The sequence below is a fragment of the Narcine bancroftii genome, chromosome 8 (assembly GCF_036971445.1).
Source record: "Narcine bancroftii isolate sNarBan1 chromosome 8, sNarBan1.hap1, whole genome shotgun sequence".
Lineage (NCBI taxonomy): Eukaryota > Metazoa > Chordata > Chondrichthyes > Torpediniformes > Narcinidae > Narcine > Narcine bancroftii.
In genome coordinates, this window is record NC_091476.1 from 156,335,357 (window position 1) to 156,360,466 (window position 25,110).

At 40.4% G+C, this 25,110-nt stretch overlaps 1 protein-coding gene across 4 annotated transcripts in view; it reads left to right on the forward strand.

Annotated features, from left to right (window-relative positions):
* The window catches only part of LOC138741448 (F-box only protein 39-like), a 36,349-nt gene extending 11,880 nt beyond the window's left edge, over window positions 1-24,469 (forward strand). Inside the window, exons 4-5 of one of the 4 annotated variants that reach the window (XM_069895562.1) lie at window positions 2,601-2,725; window positions 2,910-3,380. In XM_069895562.1, coding sequence (XP_069751663.1) covers window positions 2,601-2,725; window positions 2,910-3,126 — 342 coding nt within the window. In that variant the 3' untranslated portion in view covers window positions 3,127-3,380. Of the gene's footprint in view, window positions 1-2,600; window positions 2,726-2,909; window positions 3,381-4,827; window positions 5,005-18,219; window positions 18,445-24,370 lie in introns of those variants that run through there. The other 3 variants (XM_069895566.1, XM_069895565.1, XM_069895563.1) reach the window with 3 other exon arrangements.
* Window positions 24,470-25,110: the final 641 nt, after the last annotated feature.

Sequence of the window (25,110 nt, forward strand, 5' to 3'; positions counted from 1 at the left end):
TATTGTTGTTAAATGTGCTGATCACGGAGAAATAGGTGGGAATATAAAATGTGAAGCAGACGTAAGACTACAAATGGAGGGAGGCAGCGAGGTGAGTGAATCTGTGAGATCTGGCTAATGCGGGGAAAATGTGAACTTGTCCACTTTGGCATTAAAAAATTTTTTTAAGTCATGCAATCTGAGATGCAGAGGTTTCTGGGTACCCTCATGCTGACTTGCCAAAGTTTACTATTTAGCTGTTGTGAAAAATAAGGATATGTTATCATTTATTCTGAAGGGAATTGTGGTGGATATGCCATTACACCACTAAGTCACCAGGGGCCACCACCTGACGACCCTGTATATAAAGCCGATCGGAACTCATGCTCCTCCTTCTGACCTGGGCTTGCACAGAGGCAAGACCTAGCTGTATATATCACTCTATTAAGCCTGGATTTAATCTTCACTCTGCTTTGTGTGATTGATGTTGGTCACAATTTAATAGAGTGATTTATATCTGGGAAGGAAGTTACTCCTGTCCTCACCCACGCTTCCGACTCCACCGAAACCAGATCCAAGGATCTGAAAATGGAGATATCCCCCATGCACATGCAGCCGAGTACGGACCAGGTGGGGAGCCGCAGGGACTCTCCCAGTGACCGAGGATTGTGAGAGGGACAAAAGCACCTGGGAGTAGGTAAAGAACGGCCCAGAGCCCTGCCTGTTAAGTAACTCTCCGGGACTGGGTCCAGCCATACAGCTAAAGTAACGCACTTCTGCAAGGTCACATTAGAAGTACAAGGCACAGAGTATGAGGAATTTAAATTATTAGTTCTCCCCTGTCTCTGTGTTCCCGTTCTGCTTGGGCTGGACTTTCATTGTCAATTGGAGACCATTACAATGGTACACAATGGGCCCCTTCCCCCACTGCTCCTCGAGAACAAACAACACTGTAACCTGACAGCTCTGAATGTAGAACCTCCCCCACTATTCACTCATCTCACCCCGGGCTGCACGCCAATAGCCACCAAGAGCAGGAGGTACAGCCCGCGGGATGGAGAGTTCATTAGAGTGGAGGTTCGCAGACCCCTACAAGAGGGCATTATAGAGAAGAGCTCCAGCCCCTGGAGAGCTCAAGTTGTTGTAGTAAGGTCGGGGGAGAAGCAACGAATGATGGTCGACTACAATCAGACCATCAACAAGTTTACACAGCTGGATGCCCACCACGCATAGTGGACATGGTGAATAGCATTGCGTAGAATAAGGTATTCTCCATTATAGACATCAAGGCAGCGTATCATCAGTTTCCCATTAGAGAGAGCGACTGCATATACACGACGTTTGAGGCAGATGGCAGACTGTACCAGTTTCTCCGTCTCTTCTTCGGCATCACTAATGGGGTATCACTATTCCAGCGGGAGATGGACTGCATAGTAGACGAGTATCAATTTAAGGCGGTGTTCCCTTTCCTCGACAACGTTACCATTTGCGGCCTCCCTAAAGCCGACCATGATACAAACCTCAAGTGGTTCTTCCAGGCAGCTAAGGAACGTAACCTAACATACAATAAGGATGAATGCATCTTTAGTGATAAGAAACTAGCCATCCTGGGATATGTAGTACAAAACTGGGAAATCAGCCCAGACCCTGCCCACATGCGCCCACTCCTAGACCTCCCAGTTGCTCACACACAGAAAATGTTAAAAAGATGTTTGCGACTCTTCATGCTTTCTTCACAGTGGGTTCCCAACTATGCCAACAGGGCCCGCCCGCTCATAAAAGCCTTGGAATTTCCCCTCGGACCGGTGGCTGTCAAAGCCTTTACAGAGATTAGGGACCTGATTGCAAAAGCAACCCATGGGCCATAGATGAGACGATCCACTTCCAAGTGGTGACGAATGCCTCAGGTGTAGCACTGGCGGCCACACTGAATCAGGAAGGGCGACCCATAACCTTTTTCTTGCGGACCCTACAGGGGTCAGAGGTGAGAAACTCGGTAGTGGAGAAGGAGACACAGGTCATCATAGAAGCGGTGAGGCATTGGAGACATTGCCTGGCTTGTAAGCGCTTCACACTGGTCACGGACCAATGATCCATGGCATTCACGTTCGACAACCAGAACGGGGAAAATAAAAAAATGAAAAAATTTTGGGCTGGAGGATAGAACTGTCCACATACAATTATGACATTCTATATCAGCCTGGGAAGCTCAATGAGCCCCCAGATGCGCTGTCCAGGGGCATCTGCATGGTCCTCAATCACATGTCCCAGCTGCAGAGCTTGCACAATGAGCTGGGCCACCCGGGGGTCACTAGATTGTTCCATTTCATAAGGATCCACAATCTCCTGTTCTTGGTTAAGGAGGTAAGGACAGCAAACAAGGGCTGTCCCATCTGCGCGGAATGCAAACCGCAGTTCTACTGGCCAGACAGGGCTACATTGATAAAAGCCACCAGACCCTTTGAATGCCTCAGCCTCGACTTTAAAGGCCCACTCCCCTCTTACGACAGGAACGTCTACTTCCTTAACGCCAGAGATGAATACTCCCATTTCCCTTACGCAATTCCATGCCCCTATGTGTTGCCAGCCACAGTAATAAAGTGCCTGCTATCTATTTTCAGCATGTGTGGGTACCCCAACTATATACACATCGACAGGGGTGCTGCATTCATGAGTGCAGAAGTCCACCAGTACCTATGGGACAGAAGTATCATCAAATGCCGCACTACAAGCTACAACCCCACAGGTAATGGGCAAGTGGAAAGGGAAAATGCCACTATTTGGAAAGCAGTACCGTTGACCTTAAAGGCAAAAGACCTACCTGCGGCAAGATGGCAGGACTTATTACTGGAGGCTTTACATTCGATACGCTCACTGTTGTGTACCACCACAAACATGACTCCACATGACCGCTTGTTTTCATTTTTAAGGAAAGCTGTGATGGGCACGGTGCTGCCTAGATGTCTGATGACACCGGGTCTGGTGCTTCTCTGGAAGCACTGCAGGCCCCACAAAATGGACCCACTGGCGGAGCCAGTAGAGCTGAGGCATGCAAACCCCCCTCTACGTGGTCATCATATTCAGGGACAGATGGGAATATTCCATAGCCATAAGGGGCAGCACGCCGGCCGGTATAGTGTACGATGAGGAAGAATCACAGACCCTGACGGACCAGCAAGATGGACAGCAGACACCAGGACAACCGACCATCATAGCACCCCAAAATGAACCGCTGACCGATACACCCCCAACAGCCAGTACCTGCCCAGAAAGCCCTACACCACCCCCCTCCCCCCCCCTCAGCATATCCCTTCTTTGCAGGCAATGAGCAGCCCTGCACCCTCATCCACCCAATGTCAGAATCCCCTGCCCCAATACCCCGAAGGTCTAAGAGACTAAGGAAAGCCCACCAGATCCTGGACATGAATTTGCAGTGGGGGAGGGGGGGGGAGGGAGTGGCCAAATTCCTTTAAGGGGGTGAATGTGGTGATATGCCATTACACCACTAGGTCACCAGGGGTCACCACATGACGACCCTGTATATAAAGCTGATCAGAACTCGCACTCCTCCTTCTGATCTGGGCTTGCACAGAGGCAAGACCTAGCTGTATCTATGACTCTATTAAAGCTTGCATTTAACCTTCATTCTGCTTCGCGCGATTGATGTCAGTCACAGGAATTAAAAGTAAAATCATGCTTCAACTAACTACAGGGCAACAGTGAAACCATGTCTGGAATAAAATGTCCATATTATTTGCAGTGAACTGGGATTCACTAGAAGTGTGCTGTACTGACGACTAGTGCTGCCTCCCAGCTCCTCCCCTGGGCCCCGTATATAACCCTACTTTCCCGTCTAACCTAGAACCCCTCTGAAGCCTGTTCATGAACCCTAACTGTGTTTTAAGCTAATAAAAGCATTTGTTCTCCCTCCAGTCAAGGGTGAGCTTTTATCTACGCTACATTAATATTTTAATTAAAGAAGATGTATATGGAAGAAGCTCAGATAAGGTTTACTGGTCTGATACTTGGATTGGATAGGTTGTTTCATGTAGAAAGGTTGACAGGATCTGCTTGAATCTACAGGAGTTTAAAAGACTTCAAAGGAGTGATTAAAGCATATACTGTGTAAAAGTTGAGTTTTGTCGACCATTCTTTAACGCTAAATTTATAGAGTTAACTATTAAACGGATACTTCTTTGGACCGCAATAAGTATCTGCATTGTCCAAGGCGTTGGGAGTTCCAATGGGTGGGTGACGAGGGCTGAGGTGATAGACTAAAATACCAGTTTTTTGGGCCAAAAATATGGGGGTCGATTCTACATGGTATGAACTTTTATATGAGTATATACGTTAAAACCTGAGGTGTTGATACAAGGTAGATATTGAGAAGATGCTTCCTCTTGTGGGAAAATCCAGAGGTAGCAATTACTGTTTAATTGTACAAGGTCATCCATTTAAGACAGAAAGGAGGGCAAATTTCTTCTGTCAAGAGGCTCATGAGTGTTTGGAACACAGTTGTTTTCATATGGTGAGGGAAGCAGAAACTCTTGAGTATTTTTAATGGGGAAATGAGCGTATATATGATAAATGGGGGCCGTGAAGTGCTATGGGATGTAGATGGGAGCATGGTGTTAATTTCATTGAGTTGTGAACTAGCCTTGAAGGGAACATATATGCGGTGTTCCCCATGCTTAATTTGTATGCCTGTATGCAAAGGGAGGGATCTGTGGCTGACTCACCGATACCTTTTCAGAAGCAAATGCTACGTCCAAAATCATCCTTCTGTTTCAACAGAAATAAATAATAGAGTACAAACTCCTCATGTTGAGATGTGACTTTTCTTGCCAGAAACTGACATTGGAATTTAATAATAGTCATGAACAAATCGATGAAGAGCTGTTGCACTTGGTGCTAACGTGTGGACGGCTACACTACATGAAGATCTGGGCTTTTCTCAGCATTAAGTTTATTGAGACAATTCTACAATATCGTCAGGAAGGAAAATCCAAGGTCCGGACTCTAAAGGTATAAGCAACTCTTCTTTCTAACTAATGGGATTACTGGGTCATTTAAATTTGAGTGAAGGCCAGATCAGTGAGAACATTATGGAATTTAAGGTGCTAAGAATTGATGGCGTTGAATTCATTGATTGTAACATTTAAGTAGGTTCAGTTAGCCCTTTGGCTGGTTGGTTGAGGACTGTAATTCTGACCTGCCTTTTTACAACCAAAGGAAAAATCCTGGTTTGTGAAAGTGCCACCCTTTATTACTCATTATGGGCTAATTACTCCTGAGTGTGTCTGTAAAAAATTTTAAACTTGATTAAGCCCTTGCATATTTTCGAGTTACACTTGTCATGCTTACTAGATCTGATGCTGCTTATCAGAGAGATTGCAAAAGAGCAAATAAAAGTAAGCTATTAAAGCTTGGTGAAGGGAAACATCTGTGAATGGAATTTGATAGTCGCTAATAACATTTGCTATCATATTCATTGTACGTGCATATGCATCAAAATTCTTACTTGCTGCAGCTGAACTTGTGTTAAAAAATTACAATAGTCTATGTTAAATTAATTAAAAAGAGATAATAAATATTCAAAGTGAAATAGGAAAAACAAGTGGTGTTACAATGGTCTTGAATCCTTTTGTGCTGTCAGAGCAGTCCACGATTAGTCAAGAATCCGATAGCTGTGGGAAAAATAAACCGTTCTTGAACTTAGAGGTGCTGGCCTTAAGGCTTCTGTAATTTCTACCTCAAGAAAGCAGTGAGAGGAGGCGTCACATGAGGAAGTGGCCAGTTGGGAAAACCAGCCCTCTCCAGAAAAATAGGAAAAAAGTTAGGAAAAGACAAAGTACAACAAAAATAAAATATAAGAAATAGATGATAAAGTTACAGAAAAGAGAAAGAAGATGGCACCTAAGAAGGAGAAAGTAAAAACAACCGAAAAAAAAAAATAGAAAAGTCGCTGGAGAAGAAAGAAGAAGGCCTTACCTGCATGAAGGAGCAGGGAGCTGCGGTGGCAAGGAGCGCCCGATCCCCAAGGTTAGTGCCTCCCCTGCAGAGTCGCAACTCCCAATCAGTGGACTTCAAAAGTGGCTCTTGGAGCCAAACAAAAGTACACAACTGCGCGATCAAAAGAAAAAGAGGACACCGATGGGAGAGGGGGTCAGCAGAGGACGGGCAGCGCAAACAGTTGAGGGACGCCCGACACCAGGGTGCTCAGCTAGAGGACGAGGAAGGGAGCAAGGAAACAGACAAAGGAGAAAGACGGAGGGTTGACCGACAAGAGGATCAATGACAGGAGGCGCGACAGACGAGCAGCCCAGGAGGGGAGGACCAACAGCAAGAGGCCCAGCAAGAGGAGGCCTGACAAAGAGATATAAGCAGCTCATCAGGAAAAACAGAAGCGACACAGACACAAAGAAGAGAAGAAGAAGACACAAATACAAGTACAGACACAGAAGAGGAAGAAGAAGACCAAGATCTTCACAGAGAAATAGATGGTAAAACAGATAGACAGAATATAGATAAAGCTTTTTTTGAAGAACAAATGAGATCATTAAAAGAATAGTTATCATTAGAATTTAATGCAATTAAAAGGAAAATGAAAACAGCAGAAGATAAAATGCAAAGTTTAGACCTGGTCATGATAGAAATAGGGAAGAGTAGAGAATGTGGAAGAGCAGGAAATGGCTGTAGAAATGGAAGTAAATGACTTAAGAGAAAAATTGGAAGAAAGTGACAAAAATATTAAAGAGACACAAGAGTTGTTATCTCAGAAAATTGATATGTTGGAAAATTATAGTAGGCGAAACAACATAAAAATAGTGGGCCTGAAGGAGGGTGAAGAAGGCACAGACATGAAAGAATTTATAAAAGGATGGATCCCGAAAGTCCTGGAAACAACAGAAATTCAGGAAGAAATGGAAATAGAAAGGGCACACAGAACACTAGCTCCGAAATCAAAGACACAGCAAAAACCAAGATCCATCTTAGTAAAATTTTTGAGATATATGAAAAGCGAAAATATACTGGAATGGGCAAGGAATAAAGTTAGAGAAGATAATAAGCCATTGAAATACATGGGTCAAAATTTTTTTTTTTTTACCCAGACATAAGTTTTGAACTCTTAAAGAAGAGGAAGGAGTTTAATACAACAAAAACGATTTCTTGGAAAAAAGGTTATAAATTCATGTTAAGACATCCAGCCGTGCTTAAAATGTTTATACCCGGGAGCAAAACAGACTGTTCTCGGATCCGGAGGAAGCACAAGAATTCCCAGAATGTTTGCAGGACAGAAGGAGAGATGAAGAGATGTAACAAGAATGAAGAACGTCGATAAAGTATATATAAAGATATAAAAATAATGTATATGTAAAGAACTAAAGAGGGAAAGAGAGGGAAGGAAGGAAGGGGGAAAAAAGAGCTTTGTTATATGTGTAAAAAAAAGTGTTTTCTGGGAGGTGCTGGGGGAGAGAGGGACTAACCGTCACTGTAATATCAGTTGAAGCTTGTGAGCAAGATCGCAGTCCAAATGGAAAGGGAAGTTGTGGTTGCCTGGCAAGGGATAATGGGCAACTCAGAGAGGGGGGGGGAGCATTTGGGGTTAAGGTATTATTGGGTGTGGGAACTGTTAGGGTATTTTATGTTTTAAATGAGTTGTTGTACATTGAGTTTAGTAAGGAAAAACTAAGAGATGAAAATGGGAAAAAGTGTGATGGAGGTGGTGAGGAAGCAGAAATGAGGTGTAAACAGGATATGAGATGGCCACGTTGAACTATATAACTATAAACATTAATGGAATACATAACCAAATTAAAAGGAAGAGGCTACTAAATTTATTGAAGGAGGAAAAAATAGATACAGCATTTGTGTAGGAAATGCATCTAACTGAAGCGGAACATAACAAATTAAAGAGAGACTGGGTAGGACACGTAGTGGCAGCATCCTATAATTCAAAAGCTAGAGGTGTAGCCATACTAGTTAACAAAAATGTACCAATCAAAATAGAGGAGGAAATAATAGATCTGGCAGGGAGGTATGTAATGATAAAGTGTCAGATATACTCAGAATTTTGGAATTTGCTCAATATATATGCACCTAACGAGGAGGATCAAAAATTTATGCAGGATTTTTTTTTGAAGATTGTAGATACACAAGGAAATATATTGATATGAGGGGATTTTAACCTTAATTTGGATCCAATGTTGGATAAAACTGGACAAAAGACAAGCAAAAAGAATAAAGTAGTCAAATTTATGGTTAAATCAATGCAGGAAATGAAACTTAGGGATATATGGAGGAGGCAATACCGAAGAGAGAAGGAATATTTATATTATTCGAGTAGGCACAAAACATACTCAAGGATTGATATGTTTTTGTTGTTGGCCCATATTCAAGGGAGAGTTAGGAAAACTGAGTATAGAGCTAGACTACTATCAGATCATTCAACCCTGTTATTAACAATAGAACTGGAGGACATTCCACTAAGAACATACAGATGGAGGTTAAACTCCATGCTACTTAAAAGGCAGGAATTTAGAGAGTTTATTGAATGCCAAATTAAAACATATTTTGAAATTAACACAGGATCAGTGAAAGACAAATTTATATTATGGGACGCAATGAAAGCCTTCATTAGAGGACAGATAATAAGTTATGTAACCAAGATGAAAAAGGATTACAGTCGGGAAATAGAGCAGTTGGAAAGGGAGATAGTAAGTACAGAAAAGGAACTAGTAAAAAGGGATGATATAATGAAAAGGAGAGAATTGGCGGACAAAAAAATAAAATACGAAACATTACAAAAGTATAAGATGGAGAAGAACATAATGAAAACAAAGCAAAAGTATTACAAACTGGGAGAAAAGACACATAAAATATTAGCCTGGCAACTTAAACCAGAACAAGCTAAAAGAACTGTATTGGCATCAGGGAAAAAGGACAAATAAATTACATATAACCCAACAGAGATTAATGAAAACTTTAAGGAAATTTTTATGAACAATTCTACCAAACTGAGAATGAGGGGAAAGATTGTAAAATAGAGGAGTTTTTTTTAGCTAAAATTGAACTGCCAAAATTGCAAGAGGAACAAAACAAACTAATAAAACCATTTGAAATAGAGGAAGTACAGGATATGTTTAAAAAAAAGCTGCCAAACAATAAAACACCAGGAGAGGATGGATTTCCAATAGAATTTTATAAAACATTTAAAGAGTTATTAATTCTTCTTCTCCTGGAAGTAATGAACCAGGTAGAAGAAACACAAAACTTGCCAGATTCATGTAAGACAGCAATAATTACAGTAATACCAAAGATGGGGAAGGATCCATAAACACCAGCATCATATAGACCAATATCTCGACTTAACTCAGATTATAAGATAATAGCGAAAATATTAGCAAACAGATTGACCAATTGTGTACCAAAAATAGTAAAACAAGATCAAACTGAATTTATTAAGAAAAGATGAACAGCGGATAATGTCTGCAAACTTATTAATCTAATTCATGCAGTTCAAGGAAATAAGAAACCAACAGTGGCTGTTGCTTTAGACACAGTAAAAGCCTTTGACAGAGTAGAGTGGAACTACTTATTTAAAGTATTACAGAAGTTCAATCTACCAGAAAAATATATAAATTGGATGAAAGCATTGTATAATGGACTGTTGGCAAAGGTAGCAGTAAATGGATATGTATCGAATCAATTTAAATTAAGTAGGTCAACTAGACAGGGATGTCCATTATCCCCCTCATTGTTTGCCTTAGCAACAGAACCTTTGGCAGAACTGATAAGAATAGAAAATAAAATAAAAGGGATAAAAATAAAGGAGAAAGAGTATAAAATCAGCTTATTTGCAGATGACATCATAGTATACCTAACAGAACCAGAGATATCAATAAAAGAATTACAAAAGAAATTGAAGGAATATGGAGAAATATCGGGGTACAAGATCATCACAAATAAAAGTGAAGTGATGCCAATGAGTAACGTGGATTATACAGAATTTAAAAAAGAATCACCATTTAAATAGAGATCAGGTTAGATAATAACTTAAGCCATTTGTACAAACTAAATTATCAGCCACTAATAAAGAAATTGCAGGAAGACTTAGAAAATTGGAAAGAATTACTTCTAACGTTGATAGGGAGGGTAAACTGCATTAAAATGAACGTGTTCCAAAGGATACAATATTTATTTCAAACATTACCAATTCCCTTAACAGAAGTTTATTTTAATGAACTAAAGAGAGTAATAAGGAAATTCTTGTGGAAAGGGAGGAAACTGAGGGTAGTGTTAGATAAATTAACAGAGAGGTATAACCAAGGTGGTTTGCAGTTACCAAACTTTAGAAATTATTATAGAGCTGCACAATTAAGGTATTTATCAGATTTTTAACCAGACAAGGGAAAAACCAGAATGGACTAAGATAAAACTAGATAAAATAGGGGAGAAGGTACCGAACCATATACTTTATAAGTGGGATGAAAAGCTGATGCAATTTAAAAGCTGACCAGTATTGCATCATTTACTTAATACATGGAAGAAGATCCACTTAGAAAGGAAAAAAATGAATTACCAAATATCAAAACTATTATTGACGCAAAATCCACTAATCCCTTTTACAATAGATGATCTTTCCTTTAGAGAATGGGAAAGAAAAGGAGTCAAAAGAATAGAAAATTGTTTTTTGGGAAATATCATCAATTGAAAGCTTATTTAAAGGATAAATTGAGAAACAGATTGAGATTACCAGAAGGAAGCAGCTTTGAATATGTGATTGCAGACACAATGATAATTAAAAGATTTATAACGAACATGTACATTAAGCTGTAAGATAAGGAAAATGAGGAAATAAACTATAAACCTAAACAGAAATGGGAAAAGGATTTAAACAAAGATAAAAAATGAAGTATGGGAAAAGTTATGTTCTGGAATTATGATGAATACAATAAACACAAGGTTACGCATGATACAGTATAATTGGTTACACAGGGTAAATATCACGCCTCAAAAATTAAAAGAATGGGATTCAACATTATCGGATAGATGTTTTAGCTGTAAGAAGGAAATGGGAACAACGGTCCATCCAATTTGGGCATGTACGAAAGTGATACGTTTTGGGAAGTACTAAATCAGATATTAAATAAAATTACAAAAAATAACAACAAAAAAATCCAGAGATCTTTCTTTTAAGTAACATAAGAAGTAAAGAATTAGGCCTCAAATTAGATGAAGTGCAAAAAAGATTCATTATGATAGCCTTAGCGATAGCAAAAAAATGTATAATGTCAACTTTGAAAATGGAAGAGAGCTTGAGAAGACAGCAATGGTACATGGAAATGAATAAATGTATTCCACTGGAAAAAATAACATACAAGTTAAAAAAAAATAAAGACTCATTATTTGAACAAATTTGGGAACCATACATGGAACATAATAGAGAGAGCTTGCCTAGGACCTCCATCCCCTAAAAATGATAAGAAGACAAACGACTAGATTCAGTGTGTAACATATAGATGACACATTTTTCTTGTTTATTTTCCTTGGTGTGAAGATATTGTTTTATGGTTTTGTGTAACAAATAGATGACGCATTTTTCTTGTTTATTTTCCTTGGTGTGAAGATATTATTTTATGGTTTTGTGTAACAAATAGATGACGCATTTTTCTTGTTTATTTTCCTTGGTGTGAAGATATTATTTTATGGTTTTATTATATTGTATATGTTGAATATTTATGAGTTTTGCAGGGGGGTGGGAAGAGAGGAGGGAGGGAAAGGGGGAAAAAAAGGGAGAAAATGCCTCTGTGTAAATTTAATGAGAAAAGTTTGTACATATTTTGGTTGATATGGTTCACAGTGTGAAAAATAAAAAATTATAAAAAAAAAGAAAGCAGTGAGAAGAAGTTGTAACCAGGATGTCAGGGGTGGGGTTATGTTGACTGCCTTCTTGAGGCATAACCTCAACAGGTGCCTGTAATTGATGGGAAATTGGAGCCTTTCGAAACAATATTTCAGTTCCTAAAATCACCATATTGCCCTCACCATTTACGTTATAGCCCACACTCCCAGTGTGTGGATCCTAAAGAGATTATCATGGTGCGGGCAAAATAGACAAACATTCAATGGGACAGTTAATTATGAGTGGATACATAAACCACACCCAGATTTTTGATGGGATATTACCATATGTATGGAAGCGCATGATCATACAAATAGGACATAGTTTTGCTGTTGCGAACTATGCCAATCCTTTTATTAAGGATTATCATAGTCATTCAGTGTTGTGGACACAGCAGTAAACTTTCCTTTATTTTCATAGCTATTCACTTTCAGCTTTTAATTCCCTAGTGTGTGAAAATTGGAACTACTTCAGAGAAAACCAGGAGAGGCTGTTCACCCTCGTAGTTGCATTAGTAAAGGATATATCCAAATTGATCAAGAGAATGGATCTAATTCCTTCTCTTTGCTCTCAGCCAGGCCAGCACTTAAAGGGAAGGACTGATTGGATAGTTTGTGTGATCTTTGTGGAGGATTCTGGGGACTAAATGAATTAGGTTCATTAGGTGATGGACCAGATCATCAATATTCACACCCCAAGGACACGTGTAAATGCCAATGCACCTTTCTGACTAACCTACCATATGGGACCTTGTCAATGGCCTTGTAGACAGATTCCACAGCTTTCCTTTAACTTTCCTGGTAACCTCTTTGAAAAACTCTATAAGAATGGTTAAACATGACCTACGATGCATGTTGACTATCTTTAATCAGTCCCTGGCTATCCAAGTACTTGTATACACAATCGCTAAGTGTAGCTTTCCATAACATCCACTACTGATGTTAGGCTCACCAATCTATAATTTCCAAGGTTAATTTTGGAGCCCTTTTTAAACAAGGAACACATGAGCTACCCTCCGATCCTCCAGCACCTCACCTGTGGTTAAGGACATTTTAAATATTTTCACCAGAGCCCCTGCAATTTCTGCACTAGTCTTCCTCAAAGTCCAAGGGAATATCTTGTCAGGACCTGGGAATTTATCCACCCTTCTTTGCTTTACGATAGCAGGCACTTCCTTTTTAATCTATATAGGTTCCATGACTTCACTGCTTGTTTTCCTTACCTCCTTAGTCTCTGTGCTAGTTTCTTGATGCAAAATCCCATTTAAGATCCCCCCTATCTCTTCTGGCTCCATACATAGCCAACCACTCTGATCTTCAAGGAGACCAATTTTGTCCATTACTATACCTGTAGAAATCCTTAGGATTTCCCTTCACATTGTCTGGCTCATGTCTTCTTTTAGCCTTCCTGATTTCTTTTCTTAGGATTTTTCTTGTATTTTTTATACTCCTCGTGTACCTCATTTGCTCTGTGTTGCCTATACCTGCTGTACACATCTCTCTTCCTCCAAACCATATCCCGAATATCCCTCAAAAACCGAGGCTCCCTATGCCTGTTTACTTTGCTTTTAATCCTAACAGGAATATGCTCTCAAAATTTCACCTTTGAAGGTCTTCCACTTACCAAGCACATACTTTTCAGAAAAAAACATTTCCCAATTCAGGCATTCTAAATCCTTACTCATTTCCTCAAAATTGGCCTTTCATATACAGTATCCATCAACAATGGGGATGCTGGATAAAAGTATTTTCTGGTTGCTTGAGACTTACTCTTGCAATGCCTACCCAATACACCTGCATTAAGAATAAGTGGTTTAAAAGACAAAAATACTGTACTGTACTTACACTGAACAAATTTCACTTGCATGAATATATAAACCAAAAGCATTTTACTTTATTTTCAGTTACTCTCTTTCAAAACATTTAACTTGCTTCACGAGCAGGTTTCTCCCCCTCCATGGAGCCACCTGAAAGATGTACAATAACATTACAGATAATTAACTTCCCTCCCCCCCCCTGACCTCTCCCAAGTTTAAAGATAAAGCCTCTGACCAGGACAACATTTACTATGCAGGGATAAGGAGACATTTTAACAGAATCTCTGCAATGATGAGCAGCATCAACCAGTTCTTCATCCTGGGCGACGCCATTGCTGTTTTGTACAACTTTATTTAAACAGTTGCTACAAGCAAAGCACAACCAAGGCACACTGCTGGCTGAGTATTTGCTCCCATTTTCACCAAAAGTTTATGTGTTACTTCAGAGAACAGTTACCTATACAATTTTAAACGTAAGTATTTTTTTTATCTATTATTTTATTCTTATTTATTTTGAATTTTTAAATTTATTTTCCCTGATTTTTGTTTTTTGCTATTTGCTTATATTCTGGATAACAGAGGTTTTACTGTATTTCTTTTAACTCAGTGGTTCTCTAGGCCGCATTTCAATTTTTCCAAAAAACGTACGCGCCACCATTAGAGGAAATAAGTTATATATTTAAAAGAAGTTTTAATTAAATCATTTACTGCAAGTATATTTCAATGCAATTAAGGTCAGGAATACACTGGAACACATAATTCATATTCAACTACTATTTCAATATGTCACCCATCTCAAACACACATTCAACAATTATTACCATATTCTTCTTCTTTCTTTGGCTTGGCTCCGCAGATGAAGGTTTATGGAGGGGTATGTCCACGTCTGCTGCAGGCTCGTTGGTGACTGACAAGTCCGATGCGGGACAGGCAGGCACAGTTGCAGCGGTTGCAAGGGAAAATTGGTTGGGTGTTGGGTTTTTCCTCCTTTGACTTTTGTCAGTAAGGTGAGCTCTGTGGTCTTCTTCAAAGGAGGTTGCTGCCCGCCGAACTGTGAGGTGCCAAGATACACGGTTGGAGGTGATATCAGCCCACTGGCGGTGGTCAATGTGGCAGGCACCAAGAGATTTCTTTAAGCAGTCCTTGTACCTCTTCTTTCGTGCACCTCTGTCTCGGTGGCCAGTGGAGAGCTCGCCATATAACACGATCTTGGGAAGGCGATGGTCCTCCATTCCGGAGAAGTGACCCACCCAGTGCAGTTGGGTCTTCAGCAGCATGGATTCGATGCTTGCGGACTCTGCCAGCTTGAGTACTTCGATGTTGGTGATGAAGTCATTGCAATGAATGTTGAGAATGGAGCAGAGACAGCGCTGATGGAAGCGTTCTAGGAGCCATAGGTGATGCCGGTAGTGGACCCATGATTACCATATAGCCATATAACAATTTACAGTATGGAAGCAGGCCATATCGGATCTTCTAGTCCGCACTGATTCACTAGTTCCACCTACCCACTCCCTTGCCCATAACCCTCCAACCCCCTCACATCCATGTATTTATCTAACCTCCTCTAGAATTGACCATGCCACAACTACCTCTTCCGATCATTCCACTTAGCCACCACTCTCTGAGTGAAGAAGCATCCTCTTATATTACTTCTAAAATTTTGCCCCCTAACCCTTAACTTATGACCCCCTTGTTCCAATCTCCTTTACCCTCAGGGGAAAGAGCCTATTCACATCTACTCTATGTATTCCTTTCATAATTTTAAATACCTCTATCAAATCCCCTCTCAACCTTTTAAGCTTCAATGAATAAAGTCTCAGTCTACTCAATCTTCGTATTCAAGATACTGCAATCCAGATTGCAGATTGTCATCACTTCAGAGGGAACATTGCCCCGATGCTGGCTGCAGATTTTTTTTGATCTGAGGGACTAATTTTGTTAGTTTCAACCTTAAATCTCCATGTTTTGTAATTTCCAGTTGGTTTCTCTTAGCTTGTAGCAAATCACCAACATCACTGAAGCCACATTCTACTAAATAAAATGATGGAAAATGTATCAATAGTACCCTTGCTAAAGTCGTCAAGTTTGGGTATTTCTTTTCAATCTTGTTAGACAGCCACATCATGGTTCCTTTCACTTTGAATGGAGTTTTCCCAGATTCATCATGTTGCAACTCAGATAACTCCTCTTGGTATTGCACTACAACATTAGCTAAGTCCACCGGCAATGGCTGAATTATCCAAGAGGGGAAATCCATTGACTTTAAATCACAAAATCTATAATTGAAGTTAGTAAGCAACAATTTTCAAATGATCAACAAAGACATTTGTAGCAGCATTAATTACCTCACACTTATTCACTAATAGAAATGACTGCAATTTCTTGCAGAAATATTTCTTTGGCATTATTCTAGAATCCAAATATCTTTGTTTTTGGATTAGCTAGCGTCATATTTGCTACTTGGAGTTGCTTGTTGAATGTACTTAGTTTCTCAAAAATGTCCATCAAGTAACATACAGGTTGGTTAGGTTTGTTCTTCAAAAACTCACCGAGGAGATCAAACAGTTCCATAAACCTTTTGAAGCAATTTCCCTTTGACAACCACCTTATTTAAGAATGAAGCAATAATCTTGCTCTGCATTTTTATCAACACAAAAACTGCTTAAACAGACGTTCACATTTGGCATTAGCTTTGATGGCATTGATACACGATCACAGAATGCAAAATATAATGTAGAACAGGGGAAACTTTCTTGGCAACTAAGTTTTCTTGGTGGATAACACAATGCACAACCAACATGTTTGGTTAATAACATCCTGTTTTTATTACCCATCACGGCAGGTGCACCATCTGCAGCACAAGGTACAATGTTTCCTTTTGGTATTTCATTTTCATCCAAATAATTTTTGAGCTTGCTGTAGATTCAACTGCAGTCGTGGTTGTTTCTAATGATCCACAAAACAACATCTCTTCTTGAAACCCTTCCTGATCAATGTATCTCACATATGCCAATAACAGAGCCTCACTGTCCCGTACGGTAGGTAGATTCATCCAGTTTTATTGAGAACTTTCGTGATTTCAACTTCTCAATAAGCTGGTTTTCAACATCCTGACCCACATCATCTATTCGATGCAGACAGTACTATTACTAATGGCATTGCTCAGACATCTTTGTCATCCTTTTGCTGAACTGTTTTGAGAAACAATGATATGCGGGTTTAATCAGTTCCTCCTCAGTCGTATGATTCTTCCCATGTTTTGCTATCAGCAGAAAAATTTCATAACTAGCTTCAAGGATATGATTCAGGGCTACAGTTTGCACAGAGAATAATGAAGTGATTTTTGATCCATTTTCAAACTTCTCTTTCAGTGATTTAAAATATTCTAATAGGATGCTTTACCCTCAAATGAGCTTCAAGACAGCCTGATTCATTTGTCTGTTGGCATAATAGGCAAAAAGGTGCACGTTCATGGTGTACAGCAGGTATAAACCCAAACTTCAAGAACTCCACTGAATATTGACGAACCTTTTGCTTGCCTGGTCTGCCCATTTTGAATATATAACAGTGCGAGGTCCCTGAAACAGATTAATACAACAGCGTGAGCTCCCTGAAACAGATTAATCAATATTTTATAATGTTTTAGAACTGAAAAATGTAATTAAAGTAATGATCAAATCAAAGGAAGAATACTGACCCTAGAAAAAAATGAAGAATAAAAAAACTAGCGCTCTTTCTGACATTTTTTCATGCAGAGAGTGGATCAAAACTGCACTAGCCTCGTGCTTTACTTACTGGGGTCCCTATATTTTTCCCAAATTTTGGCGTCCCCCTCAGGCTGGCGCCTGGGGCAAGACACCCCCTCCCATCCCCGTCAATACGCTAGTGCACAAAGATATATACAGATACAGGTCTCACTCACTACTGAACTGAAAAAGTAAAGGGGTATGGACTGAGAAACGATTGTTGAAATAATTTGGAATCCTCGTCACCAATGAGATCATTTGGAATGGATGATAATAAGACAGGTCAGAAAAAATAATGATAATGTTAACCAAGGATAACAACAGTTAAAATAAGAGAAATAACAGAGAAACATTGGAAGAGCAAAAACATGTTATGAAAATAAAAAGAACCAAGTGATTTTACTTGGAAGTTACCACAATTGTGTTGTACTGACAGTGTGGCCAAGTCACATCTTTCACACCAACATAACGAGTTTATTTTTTCAAACCAACCTTTTAGCTATTTCCCAAAATATTTGTATTCCTTAATATATTCTTAAGCTCTTAAGCTCTACAACCCACCAAAATATTCCCATGCCCCACCTGTGGGGCATATAGTCAACCTTGAGAATCTATGACTTAACTGGTTTGTCAAGATACAGTAGGTTTCAGAATGGTAGAATATGTGAAGTTTCAGGTATCAACAGACTAAACCTGTCTCAGCTTGAAAAAAAATTGCATATGGTAAATCTCTAAGACTTTATGTGATGGAGATATTGTTTAATCTGCAGGCGAGAATTTACATGCATAAGTACGAAACAAATGAAGAGGATAAGCTGCTGCGTAACTTGTACATGAAGTACAGGGACCTAATCGACAGAGAACTCAATTATTTTGTAATTACTTATCCCTTGATGTAAAGGACAGCTCTACTGAATGGACAGCCCAAGTATAAACTGTTACAGGACCAATAAGTGTATTTGTCTGCCAGTCAATAAAACTTTCAGAAACAAAAATGTTATCAGACATCACCAATGTGAAGGAATAACTGAAAATTACTTTGTGCCATTGGCAATAGGACCTTATTCATGATGTTGCAAAACTGAATGGAGGTTTAAGGTAGGGAGTACTGATGGCATTGGATTTATTTAACAGGGCTCAGTAAATGATTTTTCAGGTTGGTGAAGTGTTGTTCAGGAAAAAAAATTGAAGATCGCTTTTTTTTGACCTTCCTTTCCCATTCAACAAAAGGTTTGTGAAGTGCGAGTCTTTATCATTGTTGCCATGATCTGAGGTGTGTCTGCAGATGGTTTGGTAAAAAACATAGAAGCGCTAGAGGAACTGAACAGGTCTTGCAATATCTATCCACGGGTAAAGATACATCACTCCAAGCAGATACTTTCGACATGCTACCTTTACTCCCCCTATGTATATTCAAATATATCGCTTTGGCAGATCTAAAGAAGTTCATTAGAAAGATTGCAAAAGAGCAATGAATAGAGCCGGAAACTAACATTGGATGACAGGGAAATAGCTATGAAAGCAATTTGGCAGTTGTAAAAGGATTTCAATTCCTAAATTTACCAGATAAGTGCTTCATGATATGTTGAGGCTGAAAGAGACTCTCGCATTCAAGGCAAAATATGCTGAATACATTTCCAGAGAAAATTGTATTGAAATCATGGCTGTGTGGCATTGTGACTGAGTGAGCGGAGCAGGATGAGAACGGTTGGTAACAACTGACTGCAGCATTCATAGTCATGGTTTGTGACATCCTGGAGAAGCCCAGAATGGGAGCTTGCTAGTAAGAGCAAAGGGTTTTGTTACATCAGGACACACTCTTATAATCTGAGGCAAGAAGTGGTTTGGTGTCTTTTATTGGGGTAGAAGGCATGTCATTCATCAACATTGTTAACATTTACTGTGATAATGTCACTGGCAGAAAGTAGTGAAACTATACTCAGTGTAATAAAATGAGGATTAACATTATTAGAGCTGGTGATTAGGCATGTCTTCCTAATCTTATAATCCTAGTGTTATGTAAAAATGGTAGAATTTTTATGTGTACCATGCTTGCAAATTGTAAATAAAATATTTCTGATTTAATGAAATCAAGGCTGCACCTCTCACAATAAAACATTACAATATTTGTGTCAAAATATTTGCTACTTTGAAATTGCATAGTAGGAAGGACTACTTGATGGCAGTTGGAAAGTGTGCACAGATTTTTATCTTGTGTCTTTTATTACCAGCCGGTAAACCAAAGCAACCAATGGGTTTGCAAAACTTACTTTATCCTTCTTTTGTAATAAATCACAACAAATTCCCTTTAGGGCTATCCATGCCATTCTTCTTGTTGACCTGTCTGCACAGGGTACAGATTTATCCCAGAGACTCTGATAATTAATGGCAAAAACCTGGCCTCTGGGACTTTTGAAGGCAAAGGCTGATTTGTGAGAAAATATCAGTAGTTTGCACCTCAATAGACTGGAGTTGAGGAGAAAGAGAAATGACCTGAAGAAAACAAGAGGTTGTTTGACAGGATAGATTCTGGGTAGCAGTTCCCTCTGGTGACGCAACACGTGTACTGCAGGTGCTGGAATCTTGAGCAATCAAAGCCCCCTCCCTTTTCCACTGGCACCCTATCCCAGGAATTAACTGGGAATTTACTGGGATAGGGTCCAGTGGAAAAGGAACACTGTCCGAATGCTGGTGTCATATGACATCATTTCATGCTGGGGATTTAACCGGCTCTACCCCTACTCATATCCACGGCTGATAAAACCAATGGAAAAGGGAATATTTAAATCCCAGGACAGAAATTATGTCTTTTTTTTAAATGTGATTACATTTCACCACATGCTGAGGCTGTCAGTGCATGTTGTGAGGTGAGGCTGACTAGCTCCTTAGCAGCTTTTCCTCTTCTCAATTAGAAGAGCAATCCAAATTATAGTACTTGCAGTGGCGATTCTAGGTCAAGTGACATCCTAGGGCAGCCACTGCCATCGTGTCCCCATGTTAAAAAAAATGCCCAGAAGCTGCCACACACCAACTGTGCCGCTTGCCACCCGACATACTTGTGTTAACGTATTAGAAGTATGTGTTCCTTACCTGCTATTCCGTTTCCGGTCAGAGGGTGCAGGGGGCTGGCCTCCCGCACTTCATCGGGCCACTTGGCAGTGTCAACGGCTCAATGCAGGATCAATGGGTAAAATGGCCATCTTCCCTACCCATAATCCTCCACGCAGCTGGAACCGCTCAGCATTTGTCTGGCTGGTGCTGGCAGAACGGTTCCAACTGCATGCGGGATTATGGGTAGGAAAAAAAATGACAATTTTCCTATTGATCCTGCATTGAGCCACTTGCACCAACGAGCGGTCCTGAAGCGGCCCGATAAGATGGCAGACCTGTCAGTGCAGCACTGCACTGGCGGGTAAGGTGAGGACAGTGGCACCCCCTTGCAAGTAGCACCTCTGTTCTCTGCCCCTCCTATCATACCCTAGATACGCCTATGTGTCTAGCGCAACCTGCCTGATGTCAGCCATTGTTCTGATGAATGATGATGTAACTTCCTGCAATTGCATGTGACGCTACACAGGACATTTCAGGTTGAAGGTAGAACACTCCGATTCTCAGAAATGAGTTGTTTTCAATGAAATAGTAATTGGTCCCAGTTAGGAGTGGCTTGGTAGAAACAGCACAAATGGCTTCCTATCCCAGGACACTACACAGCCAATTAACTGGGATCCCTGTGGAAAAGGGGTTTGTGAGAAGGGATGCTATCTAACCTGCTGAATCATTCGAGCTTCACATTGTTTCCTCTGGTGGGGGAGGAATGGAGAAAAAGGTGTGATGAGAGACATTATTTTCTCAAAGGTCAAAGTTTAATGTTCAGATTTCTTGCCTGAGTACATACATGAATCACATACAACACTGAGATTCTTTTTTCCTGTGGGCAAGACAGAGTTACCACTTAGTGGCAGTGCAAAGATAAACTGTGCTCAACGTACATATGTAAACAAATAAAGAAATGTAAACAAACTGATTGTACAAAACAGAGAGAAAAAAGTCAATAAAATGTGTATATGGATAGGTTGCTGGGAGATAAAAATCGGGCAGGATTTTTAGTGTAGATCACACACAAATACTTTAAAACAAATCTCATTTAAAATACTAGAGTTCTGCTCAAGCCAGAGAGGGTGGCTCCTGGCAGCCTTTGCAAAAACTCTGGGAAGTGCCCAAGAGACTTCACTAATGGATTGTGGTTTTGAAAAGCAACACATGAAAGTGATCGGAGGAGGAGTTCGGAGCTGTAGGATGTCTGGAGTGCAGCTTGCTGCTCTGAGGGTCATGTGGTTTTGCAAGCAGAGAGAGTCAAACAGGCTTTTTCTTTGGGAGAGAGAGAGAGATCAGTTCTGCAGTTTTACAGTTCAGCAGCAGCAGCTGGGACTGGAACAGGACAAGCTGGCAAGCTTGTGGGAAAAAAAACATTTTGCAGATGGGTTGAGTTCTTAGTTCAGCCTGGCCAAAGCTCTTGTGGTTTATGCAAGTGAGGACTGCCTAATGTTTCACTTGAAATAAGGGGAACAAAAAAGAACTCTGTGGTGACCTGAAAGAAAGAGGTTATTATCTGGAAAACCCTGAGGGGCCAAGTTTTGTCAGCAAGACTCTGGAGTGGCTGATTAAAAAGGAATCAGTTGTGGATGTCCTGGAACAACACATCTCTCTCTGAAAACAAACAAGAACCTCCCTGAACAGTAATCATTTATCTTTCAAGCATCAAAGCCTGGTGAACTTTATAAATGTTAAATTCTGTGCACAGTATAAAAATTGCCTGCAACCAGTGAACTTGGAGGAATGAGAAGTGAGATTGGACTGTGAACTAAGTAATTTTTCTAAAATTACACACATATTACATACACATGCACCTAGAATTAGAAGGGGATTAGTTAAGTTAGTTAATAGTAATAAGATAAAGTTTGATCTTGTTTCCTTTCATGTTTAAAAATAATTAAAAGCAAATTTTATTTAAGTAACCACTTGTCTTGGTGAATATCTATTGCTGCTGGGTTTTGGGGTCCTCTGGGCTTGTAACAAATGCAAAAATACGAATCCTTAAATGAGTCCCTGATTGAGTTTGTCCTCAAGGAGTCTGATGGTGGAGGGGGAGCAGCTATTCCTGAACCTAGTGGTGTGAGTCTTGTGGCACAAGTCTTGTGGCACGAGTCTTGTGGCACCTATACCTCTTTCCTGATGGCAGCAAGAACAGAGCGTGTGATGGTGTGGATCCTTGATGATCTCTGACATTTCCTGTGGCATCCTCAATAGTGGGAAGGGTTTTTTCCTGTGATGTTCTGGGCTTTTGGAGGGCTTAATGATCAGGAGTATTGGTGTCCTCATTACAGACTGTGATGCAGCCGGACAGCACACTTTCCATCTCAAATCTATAGAAATTTGTCTGGGTATCTGGTGTCATACCAAACCTCCATAAAAATCCTGAGGAAGCAGAGGTGCTGACGTACTTTCTTCATGATGCCATTGGTGTGTTGGGTCCAGGAAAATTCTGGGATGATGACTCCCAAAACTTAAATTTGCTCACCCTCTGATCCCCCCAATGACCTCTGGCTTTCCCCTCCCAAAGTCAACAATCAGCTCCTTGGTTTTGGTGACTATGGTGATACACCACGAGCCTACCGCAGGGGGCGACCACTGTACCTGCAGGAAGATCAGCGGAGGACAGACACCTGGCCGGCTGTCAATGTTGACCTGAATGGACCAAACCCCACCCTGGTCTCTGCCAATCAGCTGCCCAGGATATAAGCCACATCCAGCCCCTCGAGGTCAGTCACTCAGGAGCAGGGCACAGCTAGCCACAGCAGAGTCTTTAAGCTGAATAAAGCCTGTTGTCTTTGAATCTTGTGTCTGCTTACTGTCACTACTGTGCATCAGTGACATCGAGTAAGAGGTTGTTGATGGTGCACCATTCAGCCACATTTTCAATCTCCCTCCCGTGTGCCGACTCATCACCTCTTTTTAATACATCCCATGGATGAACTAAACACTGCCCTGATGCTAAGGCCAACCACTCTCACCTCATTCCATGAATTCTGTCCAACAAAACGATGCAACCTTGAGATCCATTCACTGCATTGGTGTCAATTTGAGAGAACTGTCAACATCTGAGATGTAGGTTACACTGATCGGGAGATCATTATTTGGTCCAGAAATCAAAATACCTTTGTCACATAATAAAACAATATATGTAATGTGCGTGATAAAACTTCTGCTTGCCATATGGCAATCCCACTTTCTGAGAACAAGGTAACTAATTCCCAAGCAATTTTACAATGGATAAGTCAGTTTAGTAACCCGGCTACAACAGCTTGGCTGGAAATGCAGCCTGTTCAGGAGCATGCAACACAGAAGGGTGTCCTCATATGAGAACAGGAGTCTGCCTCCAACTAGGTCGCGACTGCCACAGGTGGACTAGTGAGGATGATGTAGGTATTGGCACACTTCCTATTTGCTGTAGTCCCAGTCTGGCACTTGTATCCTTCAGGACTCAGCCTAGTAGCTGATCAGTCTAGATGCTGTCAATGTTCCAGCGATGGTGATGGTTATTCATCAGAGATTCCATTTGACAAAAAAACTTTCAGTGTGAAAGCCATGTTGAGGAGTTGATGTTAATGCTTAATGGATTGCTCTCTTTTCCTGTTTTGCTAATTACCTGTAGAAGTCGTAGATTTGGAACACAATACCGCAAGGCAGTGTCACCATGGATAAAGCTAAAAGGTAGAAGCTGATATTAATGAAAATAACAATACTGTTGAAATTTGGGTGGAATTTTGGGAACATACAAAATAGAATCAAGGAATTGGAGAGAAGCCATAAGGTGAAAATGGATGGTAGATGTAAAAATAGCAACATGTGGATTCTTTACAGGTCAAAGGAAGAAAATAAGAAATGGAATTGCATACAGGAAGGTTGCTCTGGGAAGTCAGATGCCACAGTCCCCTTGGGGCAGGAGTAAAAGACGCTCTCTTGTTGGACGTGGAATTGACATCTGTCCATATTTCAGAAAGATTTTGGACTGGTTCAGAATGAGAAATTTTAAGAGACTAATGCTTGTAAAATATTAAAACAATAATAAATGGGGTTGAAATGCAATAAATCCACTGGTCTTTATAGACTATATTACGGCATCAAAAATCTTTTTTTTTTCGTGTCGCGGAAGGCCCCGCCGCAGCAGAGTGACGGTAAGGAGCAGGACGGCCAACTGAGTTGCGGTGGTGGGCGGCCGAGGCCTTGGACGGGGCGGGACGTCAGCGTCCTCCCTTCTGCCTGGTCTGGGTCACCTCGGCACCAAAAATCTCTGCCAATCTATTGGTTTCAATACATTATAGTATGGTCCTGACGACGATACAGTGACAAACAACCTGGTCATCCATGAAACAAAGAAAACCTAACCCAGCTCATAGCACAAGGGAGACATTCTATTAAGCAGCTGAAAACACTGGACAACTTTTTTTCCCTCCAAAAGGTTTGTTTCCTGGAGAAAAAAAATTGATGATTATGAAATAGACAACTTCAAGCTGAACACAAAAGATAATTTCAGATTTGCTATATCATGTAGGAAGTTGGATATACATTAAATTACTTTTTATTGCATTTAGCACATCTAA